This window comes from Petaurus breviceps, unplaced genomic scaffold (genome assembly GCF_028583685.1).
Source record: "Petaurus breviceps papuanus isolate PSGF00001 unplaced genomic scaffold, PetGlider_PUasm1.0 172, whole genome shotgun sequence".
Lineage (NCBI taxonomy): Eukaryota > Metazoa > Chordata > Mammalia > Diprotodontia > Petauridae > Petaurus > Petaurus breviceps.
The window spans coordinates 342,341-365,514 of NW_027185755.1; the positions used below are offsets into that span (position 1 = coordinate 342,341).

The 23,174-nt window shown below is 42.1% G+C and overlaps 1 protein-coding gene and 1 long non-coding RNA gene across 22 annotated transcripts in view; one reads left to right on the plus strand and one right to left on the minus strand.

Moving 5' to 3' along the window:
* RANBP3 (RAN binding protein 3) overlaps positions 1–23,174 on the minus strand; it is a 138,221-nt gene that overhangs the window by 83,865 nt on the left and 31,182 nt on the right. For 13 of the 16 annotated variants that reach the window (XM_069082849.1, XM_069082863.1, XM_069082862.1 and 10 more), the window contains exon 1: positions 14,455–14,619. In XM_069082849.1, the coding sequence (XP_068938950.1) occupies positions 14,455–14,476 (22 nt within the window). In that variant the 5' untranslated portion in view covers positions 14,477–14,619. Of the gene's footprint in view, positions 1–14,454; positions 14,620–23,174 lie in introns of those variants that run through there. The other 3 variants (XM_069082860.1, XM_069082856.1, XM_069082848.1) reach the window with 1 other exon arrangement.
* Positions 14,810–23,174, plus strand: part of LOC138157342 (uncharacterized) — an 86,905-nt gene continuing 78,540 nt past the window's right edge. Inside the window, exons 1-2 of one of the 6 annotated variants that reach the window (XR_011167370.1) lie at positions 14,810–15,095; positions 19,747–19,823. This is a non-coding gene — a long non-coding RNA (uncharacterized lncRNA). The remainder of the gene's footprint in view (positions 15,096–19,746; positions 19,824–23,174) is intronic. The other 5 variants (XR_011167369.1, XR_011167372.1, XR_011167371.1 and 2 more) reach the window with 5 other exon arrangements.

Sequence of the window (23,174 nt, forward strand, 5' to 3'; positions counted from 1 at the left end):
TGTCAAATGTCTGAGGCTGGATTTGAACTCAGGTCTTCCAGACTCCAGGATTGGTGCTGTATTCACTGTGCCACCTAGCTGCCCCCTAACACACTTTAAAAAATAAAACTGGATCATACAAATTGAAAATATACCAATTTTATTTTATTTCAGCAAGCTTTGGCTGCAAAGACATTTATTCATTTTTGATAAAATGTGCTTTGGTTATAAGGAAATGACATACTTTCTTTTGAAAGTACTCTGAATGGATCGATTCTATCTATCAACCCTTCAGATGAAGATCTGTGGGAACGTATGGTCTACCAGTTAAGGACCAGTATTGAGTAGGTCTAAAGTAAAACTTTAGGCAAGCAACCTGACCTCCTTCCACTGTGGTCAACTCTGCTATTTTCAGGCAACAAGAAGAGGGTCACTGAGAATGAAATCATTAAATTATCAAGCAAATAACCAGACACATTCCAAGGTTAACACCTCAATACTGAAACAAATGTGTACTGTGTCTTCGGTAAAATGTTTAACCATGTAACACTTTGCTCTACATATTAAGAATGTCAAAGTTTAAATGGAACATAAAGTCTTTTTCATAAAAATGCCTTCCCAAAATGTTAAGTGCAATTCAAGTAAACACTTATTAAGCACAGCATTTCAGCAGCTCCCTATTGGCTCTAAAATCAAATTAATTTGTTTAGTTTTTTAAAGGCCTTTACAATCTGGCCTCTATTTTTCCAGATTCACTGAAGAATAATACTCCCCGCTCCAACACTCCCCATCCAGTTAAACTGGCAGCATCTCTGTTGCTTGCACACAGCACTATGCCCCATCTTCATGCTTTTGCATTGACCATTCTTCACGCCTGGAATGTACTCTTACATCCCCTTCTACATTAAGCCTTTCCAGTTCCCCTCAACTGCTGGTGTCCTCCCCTCTCAAACTACCTGGTATTTAACTACTTTGCATTTTACGACTTTGTATTTATTCTGTATATACTTTTATGTACTATTTGCCTCCCTAGTTAGAATAAGCACCTTGAAAGTAGAGACAGTTTCTTTAAAAAAAAAAATTGTATCTCCGGCACCTAACTTGGTGCCAGGCACAATCACAGGTACTTAATACTTGTTTAATTTTGACTGGTAATACTAAGACCCCCTTGGGTTACAAAGAAGTATAATGAGGCCCCCATCAAAAGTGGCAAAGACAAAAAAATATGTTTTTATATTCAGTAAGTAAATCTTATAACAAAGAAGTCCAAATGAAGAACAATGAGATATTTCCAACCTAACTGATCAAATGAGATAATTTTTGAAAAAATGCTTAGCACAATGCCTGGACCCAATTAAATATGGGAGAGGAGGCAGTGCCAAAGGCTTCAAGGAGAAGGTAGCACAGGAATCAGGTCTTAAAGAGAGGGGGGGGTTCAATAATGGAAATGGAAGGGAAAGGAAAGAAATGGAAGGCAAAGAAACGCATTTCAGTTAAGAGAATGCCTTAAGCAATGATGTAGAGAGGCAAAGATAGGGCAAGAGGAGGCTTAAATGTACAAAACATGAAGCTGAATAGTAATAAGTTCAGGCCAGGCAGGAAGACTGGAGACAACTGTAGTAGGCCTTGAATACCAGGATTCAGTATTAATTTAAATAGAGGTAAAGAAGTACATAAAGCATCCAAAGCCCCTTGTATCCTCAAACTCCTTTCAATTTGATTACCTTCCTCCTATCATGATGACCTTTCCCCTCTTAACAGAATTACAAAAGGATGAAACAAAGGGGAAGCTGAGAACTACTTATATTACCCATTTATATGTCTTATTAATTGAAGGATCCCACAGTCACATAAAGTAACAACAGTTCTCATTTGGAATGTCACTTAAAGTGGACCAAAAAATGCCATCAAGGTAAACCAAGGAAATTAGGCTTAATCCTAGTTGATGTTTCTTAATCTTATCTACTAAAACAACATGAAAAGCATCTTCACATAAAAAAAACCCAGCATGTTAGTAACATAGTATCAGCCTTAATCCTTATATCTGCTGATCACTATAAACTGTACATGTTATTAATTTTTGGTGAAATTACCAATAGCTCTGAAATGAAAATTAAAGAGAAAATATTACTAGGTGAACCAAAAAAACTAACAATCATCATTTTCGGTTCAAAGTCAAGTTTTATGTAAGCTAATGATGAAATCAGCTCCCTTCCCAAATATATCTCACAAAATTCACTTAAAAACCTATGGTATATTATATGAAATGAAAATAATAATCAAAAGTGAATGATGCAAAATCACAAAGAACAAGGATGGTCCCAAAGAAGAGATATTAAAGGACACCTCTACTCCATTACTTTACAGAGGTGGGAGAACTATGAGCATGACATATTGCATGTTTTTTTCTTTTTGATGGATTGATCAATTTTACTGATTTCTTTCTTTTAATTCATCTAAAAATATTATTTGTTATATGGGATCACTTTTGGGAAAGTGGGAGGGATACTAAGAGAAATTTTGTCAACCAAAAAACCAAAAGATATCAATAAAAATGCATAAAAAGAAATGCACAGCATACAGCCCCCCCCCCCAAAAAAAAAAACTAATCTGAGGAGGCAATGGTACCAATATGCAAAGAGCTGAGTCATTCATTAATTTATAAGAGATGGTGATTCACAGATAATCCAAAAGTAATTTCTGGTACTGAAATGCATTTTTGTACAGAAAACTGGCAATTACTCTCTTGGAGGTGGATTATGCAAGGAAAGTTTTTAAAAATTAGGCATGTACTAGTTTCCTGTTCAGAACTCTTCCTTGACCCTAACATTCTGGGAACAGTATCATCACTCCTAAAAGCAGTAAATGTAAACTTGTTGCACTCAATTAAAAAAGTATACATTTGAACTTGAGTTCAAATCCGGCCTCAGACACATAACACTCACTGACCCCACTTATTGGCCCTGTCACCTTGGACAAGTCACTTAACCCCAACTGTCCTGCCTTCCCTCTGCAAAAAAAAAAGATACATCAATGTAGGTAAGCATTCCCCCACCCCAAACAATTAAAAACCATTAACAGTATTGAAAAAGAAATGCTAAATCCACCCCCAAGTGGCAGCAACATTTTCATACATTAAGAACAACACAGTCCAAAATCTTTTCTATTGTATTTGTTTCCAACAGTTTTCCTAGGCCTTTGCCTTTAAAAAAAAGTATTTCAGTTTAAAAGGCCTCAAAGAGATCCAGTTCAATAAACTTTTATTAAGTGCCTTCTTGGGAAGATACAAGGTTTAGATAAAACAAAGTTTTAGTAGCTCAGAGTCTAACAAGAGAACATACAAATTATACATAAAGAACCTGAAGAGGTGACACAGTTTTATGTGTGAGGTAGGTACAAAGTGCTCTATGTAAGGCCTGAAATGGAAAAGGTAATTATCAATTGGGAGAATTAAAGAAGGTTTTTGGGAAGAGGTAGTATTTGAACTGGATTTTAAAAGCCAGGAAGGAATTCAACAGGTAGTGGTTAAGACCATTTCAAGCATAAGAGGAAAGTAACAAACCAAACAAAATGCAGGGTAGGCCCAGAAAACAATGAGCAGCCTAGTTTAACTAAGGCCTAGATTACTGCATAGAGGTAGATAATACCCGTGTTTCCCCGATATTAAGACACTCTTTTTTTTTTTTTTTGGAAAGAAAAACACCAGAGGGCTTATTTTCAGGGGAGGGCTTATGTTGTCCTGCCTCAGCTCTCCTCCGCGGCACTGCTCTCAATGGCGCCAGCAAGCAAATCACTGGGGAAGAACAGGATGACGCGCTCACTGCTGCAGCTCTGATTGGATGCAGCTCGGCGTGTGTTTGGGGGGGGGGGGACGGTGCATACAGAGGGTACCATAATGTAGTAGCAATCTCAATAGGGCTTATTTTCGAGGAATCTTACACAGTAAGGGGAGGGCTTATTTTTGGGATAGGTCTTATTATCGGGCAAACACGGTACATAAAGGCTAAAGAGTGGCTCAAGATTTTCAAGAACTTTGAATGTCAGGTTTCCTTTGTAGGAATTCTGAACACAGGAGTGACATGATGACATTTATGCATGAGAAAGATTGGTCTGCAAAGTGTTACGAGTGAAAAAGGCTAGAGGAAAGAAGGCTTGTTAGGACGCTCCTATAATAGTCCACAGGCAGGGGGTAGTAAGGGCCTTTCAGAAGCAACATCAAGTGTGGGGGAGTGAAGACAGGAGGAGGGAGAGTAAAGATGAGAAATTCCTTTAGAGTGGTGACAGGAGACCACACCCAACACAGATTTAGAGATGAAAGGACTCTAGGTCACCTATTCAATTTCTTCATTCTATTCCTGAGGAATTCCAGAAGTGAAGTGACTTGCCTAAGGCACACTCCACAGCAGAGTAAGATTTTGAACTCACTTCCTTCTTGGCAAATGTTGCTGTCCTCTAGGCAGCTGAGGATAGATGCCAGAACTGGAAAAACAGATTAAGGAATCATCTGCACAGACCAGTTAATTGAACCAATAAAAGGGAAAATGAAAAGGTAATAGCCAAGAGGAGACAGACCCTAAGGCAACAGCAACCCTTCAAGGTCAAAGAGCTAGTGAAAAGGACACAAGGGCGTACTTGGGATCACTAGAACCCATGTCCAGGACACCATGTTAATGGTGTCAAATGCCAAAGTTCAAAAGACTAAAAAATGGTCACTGGATTTGGTGATTAAGTGGTTACTTTTGAGACAGCAATTTCAGCAGAGCAGAAAGTCCAGCCATAATATTGTAAAGAGTAAAGGAGAAGGTGGCTGTTAGGATGCAGATCCTCTGAATATAAAACTATTTTCAAAAATTTTTTTAATCTAAATTATTTTTTTTTTAATTTTGTCTGTAAATAGAAGAAGGGACAGGATAGCCGTTGGGTTATAAATAAAGGTCATGGAAGACTTTTTTTTAAGAGACCTGGATATGCTTGTAAGCAAATGGAAAGGGCCAAATGAGGAGTGTAAATAGATGAGAAAAAAATGGAGCAAAATCTTACTAGAGATGTTGGGAGAGGCTGGGACCTAGTTCACAGGTATAAAGAATTAGCCTTAATAAGGAGCAGGCTACATTACTGATACTGAAAAGACAAAAAGGGTGGTAACACTGAGAAATTTCAAGTAGTGAAGCTGAGTTTTCTTGTCAGGTAATCTCAATATTTCCAGTGAAATGGAAGGTTAAGTTATTAGCTCTCAGCAGGAGGATGGGTGTACTATTGGAAAAGAGAAGTAAAGGTCTGGAACAGTTCCAGTAGGGAAGGAGATTGGGAGTCAGCAGCTTGGCTGGATATATGAGATAAATAGCTGGCATTTACAAATTACTTTATAAATAACTCTGTCTAATCATCACCACAATAGAGTAACTTGTGAAAAGTTACAAAGAATTCAAGAGTCAAAGGGAGGGGCTCAGGTCTTAGCTCTCATACTGGGCAGCTCCTTGATGAAAAAAACAGCATCACATCACTCTGAGACTTTCCTCATTGGTGTAATGATAATAATAGTATTTATATTACCTACCTCTTGGGTTATGAGGCAACCACCCTGTGACCTTGAAGTACCACAGAAATGAGAACTCTGATTACTACTGATAAGTGTAAGCAAGTTCTCCAGAGCTGATCAGTCTTCTATCCTCATGCTAGTATGCAAGCTAAAAAATCCAACTGTAGAATTTTTTGCTACACAAAAGGGCTGTAAATTTGGGAAAAGTCATTACTTTACACAATTTAAATGTTAGAATATACTCAGTATAGGAATAAACAATACTTGCTGGAAAGCCAGAAAGGTTTTCATTATCTTTACTTTACATTTATTCTGTCCTGAATAAATAGGTAACCTCTTCAAAAGACTACAGAGAATCAGACATATGTAAGCCCTTCTGTTGCTTCTATTCGACTTTCCTGCCTCATTCCTCCCTTTAGAACTAGGATTGGTTCCAGCTCTTCTGGATTACAATCTTTCTGACCTGCCCATTACATATCTACTCCTTAGTATGTTCCCTCTGCCCAACCATGAGCTACATGCATCCCATGATCAGATAATGAGGTTCTAATTCTATTCAGGGTGTATCAGTTATTATGTGTAAGTCTAGTTTAGCATGCCTGTTAATGAAAAGGTGGTGACCATCCTTTGACCCTAACCTTTGAGACAGCCTTAGCCCAGGCCTCTTCAAAGGTGAAACTTACAGATTTCTTTCAGCTATGATTTGGATAGGGTGCCCTTCCTTCCTCATCCTGTTTTATACCTTCCTGCACATTCCGTGTGCAACAGCCATTGTTCCTATAGAATTTGTGGAAACCAAATCATTTCTCACAAATATACCTTAAAAGGAGAAAAGTCCAAATGGATGGAATTTATGGCATATAGTACTTTTTCTTAGGCTGTCAACCAAATTAGTAAGGTCCTTTTTGGTAACACAAAGCTTGCAGATACAGATATGTGACCTTATAATTTTGTTTGTTTTGGATTTTAAGACAGGTGGTACCGTGTTTCCCCAATAATAAGACCTATCCCGAAAATAAGCCCTCCCCTTACTGTGTAAGATTCCTCTAAAATAAGCCCCATTGAGATTGCTACTGTAGTGAAGGTGATCCTCTGCGCTACACGCTACATTACGGTACCCTCTGTATGCACCGTCCCCCCCCCCCCCCAAACACACACCGTGCTCCGAGCTGCATCCAATCAGAGCTGCAGCAGTGAGCGCGTCATCCTGTTCTTCCCCAGTGATTTGCTTGCTGGCGCCATTGAGAGCAGTGCCGCGGAGGAGAGCTGAGGCAGGACAACATAAGCCCTCCCCTGAAAATAAGCCCTCTGGTGTTTTTCTTTCCAAAAAAATTAATGTCTTATTATCGGGGAAACGGTAGTACCCCAAAGTCCCAGTAATGGCAAGTCTATTTATCTTTTGAAGTGGCTGGACACTTCAAGGGCTACACAAGAAATCACATGCTGTGTGGGAAAAGAAGCAGCTTTCCTTGCATAAAGGACCATAGGGGTTTGAGCTGGAAGGGACTTTCAGAGATCATTTCAACACCCTCAGTTTAAAAAGGATGAAACTGAGGATAGGACCCATTTTTTTGCCTTACTTATATCCCCAGGCAATGAGCACTGTCTGGCACATAGCAGGCACTTAATAAATGTTAGTGGGCTGAAGTCCAAAGAAAGGGAGTGACTTGCAAAAAGTCACAAGTAGGTAGTAACAGGGCTAGGATTTTTAATCTAGGATCTCTGGTTCCAAGTTCACAGCTCTTTCCACCAACAAACCACTTTGGTTATAGGAAATTTCTTAAACCTTCCTGTACCTAAAGGAAATGGTGAGCATTTCCCACCACAACCTACCAGGGAACAATCAGAGCCCCTCTCTCCCAAGTAACCAGGACGAAGGCAGGAAAATAACTTTTACCTCCAGGACTCTTGCAATTTTACAGTTTAAATAGTGATGAACTGTGTTAATGGTCAGAACCCATCAGAATGAGAGGTACTGATGGCAAGGCCTCAGCCCTCATCTCTTGACTGGAGTTGCTGCTTCAGCAATGTCATAGCCTTAACTCCTAATTATACTTTGCTAAAATGTATGCTTGCCCCGGATCCCAGTCAACCAGGTCACCCCTAGCACTGCCATGAGAACAATATATTCACATCTTAACTTTAACTGATAAAATCCAGGTCTTAGGAAGGCTCCCCGTACATACAGGTTACATACTCTTTGTCAACTTGGTTTGTGTATAAATTTCATTTGTATGCCTAATTTGATATAGTACCACAATTTTCTCCACCAGTTTCAAATATATCATCATCTAATTTACTGAACTTGAGTACCAGCTCTCTGGTGGCTTGTGGGATTTCCCTTAAGGCATTCCTTAATGGAACAGTGGAAAAAGCAGTGGGTCAGGAGTCAGATTATCTGGGTTTTAGTCCTAGCTCTGTCAGTAGCTTGCTGTCAGTCTGGGTAGCTTGCTTAATTGGAAGTCTCAGTTTCTCTAGCCATAAAATGAGGGTTGGAGGAGATGAACTTGGCCCTTAACCTGATGCCTATGAATTTAAACATAAATATTTTCTATTTCTGATAACTATATTTCAGTGAAATTGGCTTCTTTGTAATTCTACATTTTATTTTATGCATTTATTCTCAGAAGCCCACATCCTTCTCTAGAATGTCAAAGGAATATATGATGCAAAAAAGAACCCAGATTACATGATCTTCTAAGGCAGGAGATTCTTAAACATTTTTAAACTAGTGAAAAATCTAAAGATCTTTTCTCAGAATGTTTTTTAAATAACTGAAGAAAATACTAAATTTCACTTGATAAGGTAGCGAAAATAAAAATGTAATTTCTTCTCATCCAAGTTCATGGAACCCTTGAAATCTATACATTGCACACAGATACAGGTTAAGAACTCCTGCTCTAAGGTCACTTCCAACTCTAAATCCTATGATCTCTAAGGGTTGTCCCAGTTCTAAAATTCTGTAAATCTGTGATCTCACCCTGAGTCACTGGGAAGCACGGGTGATATAATGGGCAGCCTTTCAAGATTGAAACATAAGTCCTCCAATACTTACTTAGCTACCAATAGAATCTAAACTATGAAAATACAGTAATAACATTTAAGTTAATAGTAAGCAAATAACAGGCTCTGCCACTTACTAGCTATGTGACCACAGGTAAGTTACTTAACTTCTCTAGACCTCAGTATCCTCATCTGTAAAAAGAAGGTTGTTAAACTAAATTCTCTAAGATCTCTAAGACTCCTTCTGGCTTAAGTATTCAATGATTAACTCATTTTGCGACCACAAGAAATCATTTGAGGCCATAAGCCACTACAAGCATGAAAACCTTACCTAAATACTACCAGATCTGAACCCCAATTAAGAGTACAATAGTAACACACAAGTTAGCTCATAAGCAGCTAATGACAAGCTTCTGGCACATCAATTCTTAGACCTGGTAAAAACTACAGAGAGCTCATTATGGTCTTTGAGAGTATCTATATTTATATGAGCTACTGAAAAATACCTTATATTAAGCTGCATGCATACTATCTTGGACAACAACTATATTACTGTGCACTTCAATAATTAAAAAATGAGAGAAAAACAAATCCATCTGAAGAAAAATCTCTTTAAATAAATATACATCACAACCATTTTCCTATCTTATTTCTAGAGTTAAAGTACCATGGAGAGCTACTCAAAGTAAATGACAACTCTCCAAAGAGTGGTCTTCCTTCAAGGGTGATTTTGATCATGACTGTTCCCTTCCCCAAAGTCTCCAACTATTCCAAATTCTCTCAACTCCAAGTAAAATACCCAACTTCAAAGTTCTCAACCAAATGACCCTAAGCCACATCTGCTTGCCCTGGTATTCTACAGCCTTTTCTCTACTTACCCAAGCAAATTACAACCAGCTGCAGGTTCCATGAAGTCTTCAGTACAAATCTTCCTATTGGAAATACTTAACTACAAATTACTCTCCTTTTCTGTCAAATCAAGTCCTTCCCATCTTCTTTCAAAAGTGCAAGACCTACATTCATTGACTTCACAATCCAATCACTGTAGCAAGCCCCTATAGAATGCAGGTCCAGTACCAAAATTAACAAGAATATTTGGGGTAAATGAAAGCATTAAGGTTAATTCAATTTTCCAGTTAACTAGAAAATTCTTTGTATCTTAACTTATATTGTTGAAAATCTTCCTGAAACTTGCACTCTCTTGCTTTCTTTAGTACATGGAAGGCAATTTCTGCTTTGTTTGGCAATTAAAAATCCTTTAGTACTTCAGGGTCGTAATTAGGAACAATTACTATGCAATCCTCTAGAAGGCATGAGAGAGTATGCTGAGAAAGTGTACTAAAATCAGAACACAGTTTGGATTTTCTTTTTTTGGTAACAAATTCTTATAAGGATTTATTTGATGGGTAATTTAATAATTTTCTTCATTTTCCTAATGGTTTAATACAAGGAGAAAAATGTGGCTAGTGGGAAGTTTTTAGCTGGTTTCCAGCTAACCATGTGTTACCAGTTACATTTTTGTTTTGAACACACAAGGAGGTATTCATTATACCTCAGTCAACTATGTGACAGTGAAGATACAGTGTGCTGTAGAAAACCATCTGGGAAAGCCTGTTCCTCTCCTATTTGCATCATAGGACAGCTGTGTCAAACTCAAATAGAAACAGATCCCCTAGTCACATACTGACTTGGAAAAATACAAATTAACATCATCTATGTTATACTGTATTTTTATCTTGCTAAACATTACCTAATTTATATAATCTGGTGGGTTACACTCAATAGTCTTGCAGGCATTTGACACACCTGATCTAGAACATATTGTGTACACAGACAATTCTCAAAAAAATTTCACAGAAATAATAAAGTTGTATATGGGCTATTAGATGATGTTTTCTCAGTGACCGGATCATAACTTTAGAGGTAAAAGGTAGAATTGCACCTTAAAGGATGTCTATTTCAATCCTTTCATTTTACAGATGAAGAAACTGATATCCAGGGAAGTTAAGTGAAATGCCCAAGGTCATGTTAAGTGACAAAACTCAGATTTAAACCAGGATTCTGTAACTCCAAATTCAACAATGACCATTACATTGTGCTACCTCCATATTTTGGAAAGGTCCCTTTTTAAAAGTATTGACTTGTCTTCTTATATTTCCATTTCTTTAGTTCCTCTCTCACTAAATTATAAGGCCTCAAGAACAGACCCAGTCTTCTTCCCTACAGTGTTCTTCATACAATGGGCTGTCAACTGACTAGTTGATGACCCAGGACACGAATCAAGTTTCTTCCTCTTTCATCCAGTGGTCCAACAATCACCCCAAGAGTCTTCTTTTTCATTTTTCATTAGTATCTCATTACTTAGTACACTGAGACTGGAGAGGAACTTCTGTCTCAATCATCTTTATGACACCTCCACAAGAACAAGGTTTTTGCATATAGTGAGTACTCAATGTTTGCCAAATACATGGAAAAAAATGAGGGAAAACAAAGTAACCAACTGTGTTGTACCCTATGTTTGGCAGAGTGAGACTTAACAATAAGTTCTTCTTAATTTGTAGATTTCAATAATTTATACTTTTTCTTTTACACAAGTCTTCCAATTTTTAACCAAAATGGGTTGAAGCAATAAAATTTGTTATGTAAAATCCATGAAACATGGTGATTCCTCTAGGTCTTAGTATTCAGTTCATGATTATTATCAGCTCTTGACAATTTTTCTCATTGTTCACGTTAGAATCATTTCTGCATGTCCCCTGTCTCATTCCCATGAAATTAACCTTAAAAGGATTTAAGGTGAAATGAACCTTCAAGAGTAAACCCCAAAGAGTAAACATTTTTGGAGACAAAAATAATAGCTTATTGTAGTTCTATGTATAGTGCTTAGATCACTATAAAGTCAAAGGATTTAGAGCTGGAATGAAACTCAGAAGTAACTTAACTTAGTACAACCCTGTCATTTTATTGATATGAGAACTAAAGCTCAGAGAGGTGAAATTCTGTCCAATGTCACAGAGAGAAGTTGGGATTCGAACTCTAGTACTCTTGACTCTAAACCTACTGGCTACTATACCACACTATTTCCTAAATCTCATAAGTATTAACTAACAAACTGACTTAAATTTCATGGGAAAATATTAATCCCAGGATCCTGAATCCACGAAAGAGTTCAAATCCATTTCCCTGATCCTTTCATATTTGCCAATGATATAATAAATCCCAGCAATCAATTTTTAATTCAAAATAAGTAGTCTGAGATGGGTAACCTAAAGAGTTTAGGGTACGCTTGATTGTGAATTACTGAGGTACTATATAAAAGGCAGAAAGATCCCAACCAAGCTATATAAGTCAGCAGAGAATGGCACATGAGCCAGTACATACAAGTATATGGAATCATATTTAAAGGAAAATAACCTGAACTCTACTTAGGATCAATTAGGGCTTGAAAAGACTGTAGCAGTCATTTTGTCCCACCCCTTCATTTTCTAGATGAAGAAACTGAGGTCCAGAAAAGTAAATTTAGTACCTTGACCAAGTACAGGTAGAAGTGGCAGATCCAGAATTGAACCCAGTGCACTTTCTACTGTACTATAACGCTTCTTCAATGAGAAGCTGTGAGTTACCAGTAAACAACCAAATTACTATAGATTATTCCCTTAAGACAATATCCCAGTATCCTATGATTGTCATAATGGTCAGAAAAACTGCTAGGCATCAACAACTTAACAAATATTAGATGCCTTTTTGGTGTCAAGCATCCTGCTAGGTGCTGGATCAGGCAGGGTACTGGAAACAAACCAGAATGCATTATCCTACTCTTTTGGAATGGAGAATTATGGTGCAGATTCACCCAAATTGGCTGGACTTCCTGTAACTCTGGTCATCACTATAGAACAACTAGAAAAAGGGAACTAAAATGATCAAGGGAATGGAGAACCTTATGAGAATATACTACTAAAATAACTTTGTGTGAATAAAGGCTAAGACATGAAATGATCAAAGTCCATAAAATTACACAGGTAAGCATGGATTTACTGGAGTTCATGGATAGAGTAAATGGGAATTTGTTCATCAAATTCTAAACTAGAGAATCCCCATTCTTGGAACCTCATAGAAAAAAAAGGTTAGGCCAGTTTAGGCCACAAAATATGAAGCCCCATTTTCCAGATAAAAAATCTATGGAACTCATCCCAAGAGCTAAAGGCTGAAAAAGCAAATGGATTAAAAAAGGGTTTAGGTAAGGTTATGAAGAATATCTAAACTGTGAATTATCATGGCAAGTTAGTGATCAACTTAATCTAGTGCAAACCCTTGAAAGGGAGCATGGTAGTTATTCCCTCTGGAAAAAAATGTCCCTTTGGTGTCACCTTCAAGAGATTTTGGGTGGTTGAGTATGAATTCTGGGCTGGATGGAATACTAGGATGACATAAGTCAGAATTTTCTTTAAGTTTCTTTAATTAATTTAATTAAGTTTCCTTTAATTTTCTTTAACTCTAAAAATATTATCATATTTACCCAATTTATACCTACCTGTTTCATATGCAGTAGCAACTCATTAAATAGTTTTTTTTTAAATCTGTGAAGTTTAAAGTCTTCTGTCTGCATTCTCTTTGTCTATTTCTATTCCCATTTCATTTCTACTTTCAGGAAAGTACTAAAAGGCCAAATTTTTTGCCAGTGTTCAGATGTGTCCTTTAAACCTTTATTTTCTCTCATTAACATCTTCAAGAAACTATTTTCCTATGTTTAACCTTGTTTTGGGCCAGTCTTTTTGTAATGCTTGTTTTCTCTTTTCTCTCAGCATTTTTCACCTTAGCAAGGTAAAGCTATTCATGCTGGAGTTTGTAGTAAGGCAAGTCTGATGGCCCGTGCAGGATCCCATACTAAAAATACAAGGAAGCTAAAAATATTACCTAGGAGTTATGATTCCCTCAATCACTTATAACACCGCTTAAGTAGACATCAGTCCTAAAACACCGGAAGCCTCCTCTGGCGAACTCGGGAGTGTAACCTCCGGAGGAGTAACAAAAAGGTTAAGGAGATACTTCCAAGTATCTCGGACCCAAGTCCTTATGTCTCGTCTCACTCCAAAGTGCAGAAGGAGCCCAGTCAATGGGCGTTTCTCCCTCGAGGTCCAGCGGGGCAGGAGGGAGGACGCCGCTCGCCGAAGCCCCACAAGCAGGGAACGGCCGGCCGGCCACAGGGCACACCGGGGGGGGGGGGGAGGGGGGGGGGGTAGGGCCGAGCGAGCCACCAGGAGGCTCAAGGGAAGAGAGCGAGGGCGGCAACACATGAAGGCTGTACCGGAACACGCCGAGGCGGCCGCGAAGGGAAGGCCCGAGGCCCCGGCCGGCAAACGCCGCTCGCTCGCCGCTCTCGCCCTAAGAGAGAACTGTGAAAGGAGAGGCGGTGACAGGCACGGAGGGCAGGGGCCAAGTAGGGCAGAGACAGCGGAGCGGACGACGGGGGTGGCAGCGGCGAGCTACGGCCGGCGAAGGGCACCCCCTGGAGCGACAAAGTTTAGGGGGGCGGGCCTCCTCGGCCGGGTCGCCGAGGGCGGTGGGGCGGTCCGGGGCGTGTTTACATTGGAACCCGGGGCGTCCCGGGGCCGCGCCTCTGGTCCAACGGACCGAGCCTCTCCCGAGGACACGGGGGCTGGGGGTAGCGAAGCGGGGGAAGCTCCAGGCCGGGGAGCTGAAGAGGCAGGCCCCGGCCCCCAGGGCTGAGAGTGGGGACTGCCCGGGCCTCGGCCGGGGGCCGGGGGGAGGGGGAGGCCCGCGACGCCCGCCACCGCAGCCAGCTCGCCTACTTAGAGCCCCGGGACCATTTTCCTTTAGCGGGAAGAGTCCCTGCACCCTGGATTTCCATTCCTCAGGCCAACGGCCCTCGGACCTCTCTCCCCGCCAGCTGCCCCGGGCGGCCCTTCTCCTACCTTCGTTCGCCAGGTCCGCCATTTTGCTCCCTTAAGCCCTCCCACAAGGCAACGCGCCGGCCCTGGCTCCCCGGCTTTCAACCGGGGAGTCCCGCGCCTGCGCACCCGCCACTTGTCCAGAGTCTGAACCAACAACAGCCGAGTCCTCGTCTCCGAAAGTAGCTGAAAGCTAGGGTCTTCTTTACTAAGGGAGAGGAGATGCCCCCACCTCCGGACCCGTGGAGTTTGCGTCTGCGCACAAGATAACTAAATCTTTTTTATCTCTTTTCCCAGAGATGCAAGAGGGGGAGGGGGAACCACCAGGGTGCGCGTGCACGCCGCGCACACGCACACACATAAATACACACGCGCGCGCAAAACCGTGAGCGTCGGTAGGCGTGCGTGGTGCTCACAGTTGGGCGGGAAAGGCCGAGCTGCGGCTGCTCCCTGGACTGCTCCGGCGCGGAGGCAGCGGAGTCCGGCCCGGGGAGAGCCGGGCCGCGCGCGGCACCGCCCACTGTGACTGTGGCTAGACAGCCCCCCGCCGAGAGGGGCCCAGCCTGGCTCGGGTGAGTTCTAAGGCCCTCTCGCTTCCTTCCGAGGCTCAAACCACGTGCTGCCTTCTGCGGAAGGTGGGGCCCGGGCCGGGATGCCGGAGCCAGGTAACGAGCCGTGAGGAATGCTGGGCCTGGCCAGGGCGGGAGGGGGAGCCGCGGGAGGCTGCAGCCCCTGGGGAGACATGCATGCTCTGGGGGGGGGGTCCCCACAGCGAAGCTCCCCTACTAACGCTGCTTCCTCCATTTCTCCCGGCCTTGACTCCTCCAGGCTTTGCTGGGGCCCCGCCCCTCCCACCTGGTGATTATTTACCGGGCCCCTGCTGTTTCTCCTTGAAGGCACTGGCTGTTATATTCGAGTAGCCCCAATACCTGCCGGGCCGGCGCCAGGAAGTCTATCCAAGCTGGAACTGACTTAGAAAGTCATCCAGAGTGCCCCAACACAGGCGAGAAAGAAAGTGGGCTGGAGAGGCTGGGCAGGATTGTAGGAAAGTGACCGGTATTTACGGAAGGCTACAAAGTTTGCAGAGGGCAGCAGGGTGGTGGAGTGGACACAGCAGGGGTCTGCAATCAGGAAGATCTGAGTTCAGATGTGACCCTGGGCAAGTCCCTTAACTCTGTTAGCTCTGTGAGAAATATACTTTGTCTAGGAACAAACAGATAAATGGGTAGTCTCTTTCAAAAGAATAAGAGGGCACAGCTAGGTGTCCCAGTGAATAAAGCAGCGGCCCTGGAGTCAGGAGGACATGAGTTCAAATTCGGCCTCAGACACTTGACACACTAGCTGTGTGACCTTGGGCAAGTCACTTAACCCCAATGATCTTGCCAACAGAAAAAAAATACTACAGAAATTTAAGACAAATGGGAGTCTTTTTCTGCTGCTAGTCTTGCCTGGTCCCTCCCTTTAGAACTGGGATTAGTTCCAGCAATTCTGGGTTACAATCTTTCTGACCTGCCCACCACACAGTACTACTTTACATGTCCCCTCCTCCTGAGCATGGGCCAACATGGGTTGCATGTGTGGATAATGAGGCTCTAATTCTCTGCAGGGGGGTGTCAGTCAATATGCATGAGGCTAGTTAAGCATTTGTGTTACTAAAAAGTCAGTGACCATCCCTTGACCCTGGCCAGTTTGAGCTAGTTTGGCCTGGGCCCCCTTCAGGAGGAACTTAGAAGTTTCTTCCAGCTATATAATTGGACAGGGTTGCTTCGTCCTGATTTGCACCTTCCTGCATGTCCTATGTAACATCTGTCTTTGCAACATCCACTGTTCCTATAGAATTTATGGAAACCAAACTATTAGCATTTCTCACAGTTCCAGTTTCCTCATCTGTAAAATGAGCTGGAGAAGGAAAGGCAAACCATTCTAGTATCTTTGCCAAGAAAACCCCCAATGGGGTTGCTGAGTTTTAGGGGTATTCAGGAGCCCAAAATACCCAACTGCCAGGCCCTTCCAAATGAATTCTACTCAAGCTTTCTTTCAGTCAAAGAAAAGCAAAGTTTAAAGATTTGCAATATTGGGTAGTCTCTTAAGGAGCCTAAACATTTGTGACACTTTTATTGACAGGCAGGCCAGATTGAATCTCAGCTAGGTGAGCTAGATTGAATCTGAGCCCCTTCATGGAGGCAAGGTGGATCCTATATGCAGAAAGACTGTGGGAGTGATCTAGGGGTGGTCTTGCAGTCTGGGGTTGATGGGGTTTAGCCTCTGGGAGCCCCTTTGAATCTTCCCACTTGAGACATTTACCTGAAGCCATAAGCCTTTTATTATTCTAGGCCCCAATTTCTGTTACTCTTAACCTAGCCTAGCCCTCCATTGTCCAGCTACTTCCCACCCTTGATCCTCTCAAAGTATCTATACCCAAATCTGTTACCCTTAAACTAGCCTAGCCCTCCATTGTCTGTCTTCTCCTGGTAGCCTTCAGCTATTTCTCACCCTTAATCCCATTCCTGGAGTCTGACCTCAGTCTCTCCTTAGACTCCTCAAGACCCTTCCTCCTCTAGACCTAGATCCTTCCCACAGTCTTTCTGTATATAAGATCCATCTAGACTCCATGAAGGTTCTGAGACTCAATCTAGCCCAGACTCATTCTGTGTCTGATTGTTCTGGCCTGCTTGTCAATACAAGCTCACAAATACTTAGGCTCCTTAAGAGTCTACCTATTATGGCAAATCTTTAATAAACTTTACTTTTCTTTGGCTGAGAGAAGGCTTGGGTTGAATTCATTTGGCAGAACCCGGCATATTGGTATTTTGGGATCTTGAGCACCCCATAACCCCCAAACCTCAACAGGGTGATGGGAAGAAGTGTCTAAGGAGGATCTTGATGAGACTGGGATGATTAGAGTTCTGACTCCCAGGAACCAAGAGAATGGGATTTTGCTGGGATCAAAGGTGGGAAGCAGCCAGAGCCAAACCGGGAGGATTGCAGACAATGGAGGGCTAGGCTAGATTAATGGTAACTGATTTGGGCATGAAAAAGCCAGATTATAGTTTGCAAAGTGCTTTACAAATATGTTAACTCAGATGTTGAGAATGGAATGCCAAGCAAGTTTGTTTTGGAAGTGGTAGGGAGCCACTAGAATGTTTGTTTTTTTTTTTGAGTAGGTGAGTGACTTGATCAGTTCCCTGGATTAGGAAGCACTTATTCTCTCTTTTCCTCTCCCCCCCCTTCACACACTGATGTATGTGTGTGTGTTTTTATGTATTGGTTGTTCCCTCACATCTGACTCTTCGTGACCACTCCCCCACCCCATTTGGGTTTTCTTGGCAAAGATACTGGCATGGTTTATGCATATGGAGAGAGAGAGAGAGAGCTGTTACAATAGTCCAGGCAAGAATTTCAATGTCTAAACAGGGAGAGCAAAGTTCCTGCACTGTCTACTATGCTGCCTCTGCTGCCATGTAAGGGTGCAAGCTTCTTGTGGGCATACTTATCCTTTGTGCATCCTAATTGTGCTTTGCACATAAATGTTGAATCAACTGTTTAACATTTAAGCCTCAGGTTTCCCATATGTAAAATACGGTGCAGCTAAATAATCTTCAAGGTTTCTTCCATCTTCAGATCTTGTTTTAAAAGTGGTTGCCAAGAGCAGGGGATGCATGAAAGCCATCTTATGGAGAAAGAAGCAAGTGTTTGCAACTGGTTAGCTAAGTGGGGTGAGAGGGAAGGCTTAGGAACCCCTGGTGATTGGAAGCATGGTTGTGCCTTGGACACTGATGAAGAAATTTGGAAGGGGATGGGTTTGGAGAGAAAGATAATGAGACATTGATTTCTGTTTTGGACTTGAGTTTGAGATTCCTACAAGCCTTCTAATAGATAGTTGGTAACATGGGATTGAAGCTCAGGAGAGAGACTAGAGCTAGACACATGAATGTGGGAGTCATTGGCATAAATAACTGAACCCATGAGAGCTGATGGAGTCATCAAATAAAGTAGAAAAAAAGAAGAGGTCCAGTACAGAGCTTTGAAGTACACCCATAATTAGTAGGTGTGACATTGCTGAAGACCTCCTTTATAAAGATGATCTTAATTTGTTGTGGGTAGGAGTGTGTGGAGTATGGGGACCCCAAAAATCCTCTACCCCAAAAAATTAAAAGAGGTATCTTGAGGAAAGAACAGGAAGTTTTATTCGGTTCTCGCAAGAAGAGGGCATCTCTTCCACTGGTACAAACCAGCAGAATGAGGTGTGTTACAGAAGACTGAACAAGAATTTATACCCTAATGCAGTCAAGCCCCCTCCCAAGGCTGTCCCTTCTCCCATTGTTTGGGAGGCGAGCTTACTATCTGAGCATGAAATCTCCTCTGATGATAAGGAACAAAGAGGCCATCCACTATCTTTCAGTGGCTGGGAGGTGAGCTTACATAGAACAAGGAAATAGGGGATAGCTAATCCAAATTACCTATCCTTATTTGGCCAACCCAAAGTGAAGAAGGGTAAATGTCTCTCAGAGATTCCTAAAATTCCTGAAGGGCTTAAGGCTAATTGACAGAAGGATCCTAGGTTGTGTAATTTCTTAGGAAACCCAGGACTCAGGTCTATTCAGACTTACAAAAGTCTGTTTCTGGTTTTGAGATAGTTTCTCAAAGTTCCCCGAAGGTTTTTTCCTGGACCCTGTCTCAACATCTTTCTCTAGCTCTCTCGGTTGATCTAGGTCACCTCCCACAGGTTTAATGTTTCTATGCAGATGACTGCCACATCTATATATCCAACACTAATAAATTTCCTAGATTTAATTCCCACATCCCTATATAAGTTGTGGACTCCTCCCTACCTAACTACGATTGGCATCTCAAACTCAACCTGGGTAAAACTTCAGTAGGTTTTCCCTGAACCTCCAGATTTCCTCTTTCCGAGGACGGCATTTTTCTAGGCACCCATATCACTGCCTGCTTCCTCCATATCTAATTGGTTGCCAGGTCTTGTCCTTTCTACATCATTAATATCTCTGACAGCTATTCCCTTCTCTTTCATGCGTCTTTCTTTAGATCTGATTGCCTCTCTCCTAAATTACTGCAAAACCTTCCTGTGTGGTCTTTGGCCTTCTTCTGTTCTTTTTCTGTATTCTCCCTGAGGACCCTCAGTCACTCCTATGGTTTCAGAAGTTGCCCCATGTAGATAATATATCTATATCTTTCCATATTTCCAACAGCCTACAAGGTATGTCCATCTTGCTGTTACTTCAAGCACGTCTCTAAATCCAAACTAATTTTGAGCTCCCTAATGTACCCTTTTTAATGCTGCTTCAACTTTTCTAGGTCACCATCATCTATTTAATAGCAGTTGCTGAAGCCTCCCTGTTTGCCTATAACTGCTCATCCTTGTTCATACTCAAGTGAGTTGAATAGAGTTATTTTCTACCAGATTGTGAGCACCTTGAGAGCAGGAATTGTCTTGCTTTTATCACCAATACTTAGCGCAGTGTATGGAACATAGTAGGTGCTTAACAAATGTTTACTGACTTGACTTGGGTTATTCTGTTTGACATGATATTGTAAGAGGGTGAAGATGTGTGCCCTAATTGTGAGTTCCATTGGCCAAAGGGGGCACATACATCAAGGAGATAGGTCATTGATTCCCATCCTCCCCCAAGTTAGAAAAGCTTGATTATTCTAAGATTCCTTTCCCTTTCTGCAAAATAAAGTGGGTGAGGGGCGGCCAGGTGGCTCATTGAGTAAGAGCACCGACTCCAGTGTTGGGATGACCTGGAGATTGAGGCTCAGACACTAAGCACCACACCCAGAAATAACTGGCCGTGTAACCTTGAGCAAGTTACTTAACCCCGATTGCTTTAAAAAAAAATAAAGTGGGTGCATGCATGGCTTATGGGGTGAATAGGAAGCATTCTGTGTAAAAAAAACAAGGTAGCCAGGTGGTACAGAGACAGGAAGACCTGAGTTCAGATTCAGCCTCAAACATTTCCTAGCTGTGTGACCATAGGCAAGTCACTTAACCTACTTGACTTAGTTTCCTCAACTGTAAAATAGGAATAATAATAGCAGTTCTCTCATAGGGTTGTAGTGAGGATAAAATATGATAGATAATCATCAAGGGCTTCCCACAATGCCTGGCACATAGAAGGCTTAGAAAAGCCCCTATTCCCCCTAGACCTGCCACTCCGCATAAATATTCAAATTCTGTTAATGGTGTCATTATCCTCTGTGTCTCTCCTCTCTGCAGTATACTATGCATACAGTTGGCCTGTGTGGTATAACTCATAGGAAGACCACAGTCTGAATTCTGCTTCAGGCATTTACTTAGCTTCTCTGAGGCTCTGTTTCAGCTAGGTGTAGCAATAGGTAGAACACAAGGCCTGGAATTAAGAAGACCTGAGTTCAAATGTGACCTCAGATACTAACTAGCCATGTGACCTTGGGCAAGTCACTTAACCCTATTTGCCTCAGTTTCTTAATCTTTGAAATGAACTAGAGAAGGAAATGGCAGACTACTACAGTATCTCTGCCAAGAAAACACCAGATGGGGTCACAAAGAGTCAGACAGTTCATGATTATTATTAGTTCTTGATAATAGCACCTACCTCACAGTGTTGTTGGGAGGGTCAAATGAGATAATGTATATGAAGCATTTTGCCAGACATAAATATCAGCTATAATTATCCCGTGCTTAAGAATCTTCCCTGGCTCCTGGTGGCCTCTGGGATTAAAATATAAACTCAGTTTAACATTTAAAGTCCTTCAGTCGGATTCCAGGCTATCTTTCCTGGTTTATTTGACATTAGTTCCTAAATTGGATTACACATGTAGAAACATACTAAAAAATTTTAGTTCATATGAAAATAAGAAATATCCAGTCTAAAATCCTTTCCATCCTTATCTGAAGACTGTCAGTACTTAATCAAAATTCTTAATAATGAGTGTCCCCCAATAAAATCCTTTTCCCCCTTCTCTTCTAGACCTAACCCCATTTTCTTAGGAAGATGTGTAAAAGGTCAAGAACTAAAGCTAAGGCCTCAGAAAACGGATTCAGGGAACCAGACATAAAAACAGTCCGGTTAGGATCACTGCCTTCGTCTGACTCCTGAAGGGTGTTCATTGTTGTGTTTGTCCTTCATCCTCAAAGAGGACCTCAACATCAGGGAATGATGAGGTGACCTGCAGTTGACTTGGCTGTGCAAGGTCACCAGCCTCACCTTCCCCTCCAGAGCCATCTGGGTCCAGTGGCCAGATATTCATCAGGACAACTGGAGATGGCCCAGGATGCAATGGGACACTGGCCCTTTTAGACCAAGGTCTCTTCAGGTTCTTACTTTGAGTGAGGTAACTCCCACTCAGTGAATGGACCTCTTCTACAAGTAGGTCAAAGGATGGCCCCTTTATTCAAAAAAAGATATCCATCTGGGAGAGGAAGACCCTCAGGGTTGCTGGCCAAAAGAGAAACAGTTACTATTTACATTCACTCTGGGCTAGGAGGGCAGGGACCTAGTGTTGTCCTCTATGAATGAACTGGGTTTAAGGCTTGTTCTTTGAGAAAGAAATCTAGCCAGTATACCCCAAGTTAATGAGGCAGCTTTCAGCCTTTTGGGCAGAGTATCCTCCAGTGGTAGAGGAAGGAGACTACTCTCCCTCTAGATGGAAGAAGTCTTTCGATTACTTTGTTTGGGAGTGAAAAGGCTATGTGTAGCCTTTGAGGGGTGTGGTGCTAGAGGTATTTAAGTGGTTTTAAGAAACTGCTGGTCCCTGCCTGTAAGAAAAGAAGGTCTGTTCTGCTTCCTCAGCAAATAGTGAAGAAACCAGACCCCTCTCCCATGTGGGAGCTGACCCTCATAATCTGCTTAAGGACCAACCATCCAGTGAGGGAGTTGGGACTACACAGTTTAGCTATAAAGTCTGGCATGAAGGAAGGAGCTTAAGAATCGAGGGGTTAACAAAGGACATTTAAAGCAGGAGCCACCAGGATCGAGGTGTGCTTGCTTAATGAGCCTTATTGATGCTAACTGACACACCCCCATAAAATTATCCCTCTATTTTCTGTACATGTGATGCATGAAGTGGGTGAGATAACATGATAAAGAGTAGTATGTAGTGGGAGGAGGAGTATAACCCAGAAGGACTGGGACCAATCCTGATTTGGAAGGGAGGGGTCTTAATCAGCTGGCTCTGCCTTTGTCTCTGTGTGCTCATGCATCTTAGTGAGGGGCACCTGCTGCTTGAGAACCTTAATAAAGTTTTCCTTTGTTCACTCCTGTGTAAGATTCTGCTTTTGGAATTTTCTGTCAGTCTGGTGCGTTGGCCAGATAATCGAAGACAGTACGGGAGCAGTGTGGGAGAGAGCCCAGAGAAGAGCACTTCCACTCCAATTGAGTGGTCTCTGTCTCCTCACCCCCTCCTACCACTGCTTCAGCTTCAACAAAGATTCCAGAGCCCTTGTTTGCAGGGCAAGTGAGGGAATGATCGTCAGTGAAGGTGATGGCCAGAACTATGCATGTCGATATATTGAGCAAGGTAGGAAAGATCAGTGGCTAAATTACTGCCTTGTTGGTTAGGGGACCTGTCTAGGACTGGACCAGTCCAGGGTGAGGGGCCTCAGAGGTGCATTGGGAATCTTAGGTACGACCAGTGCTTCAGGGACCTTCGGAGTATAAGTCCTAAGATGGGAAGTAAGCTTTAGGGGTGAGGGAACACCCCTGGAGATTCCCTGACACAGCTGGGGAGAATGCTAGCAAATT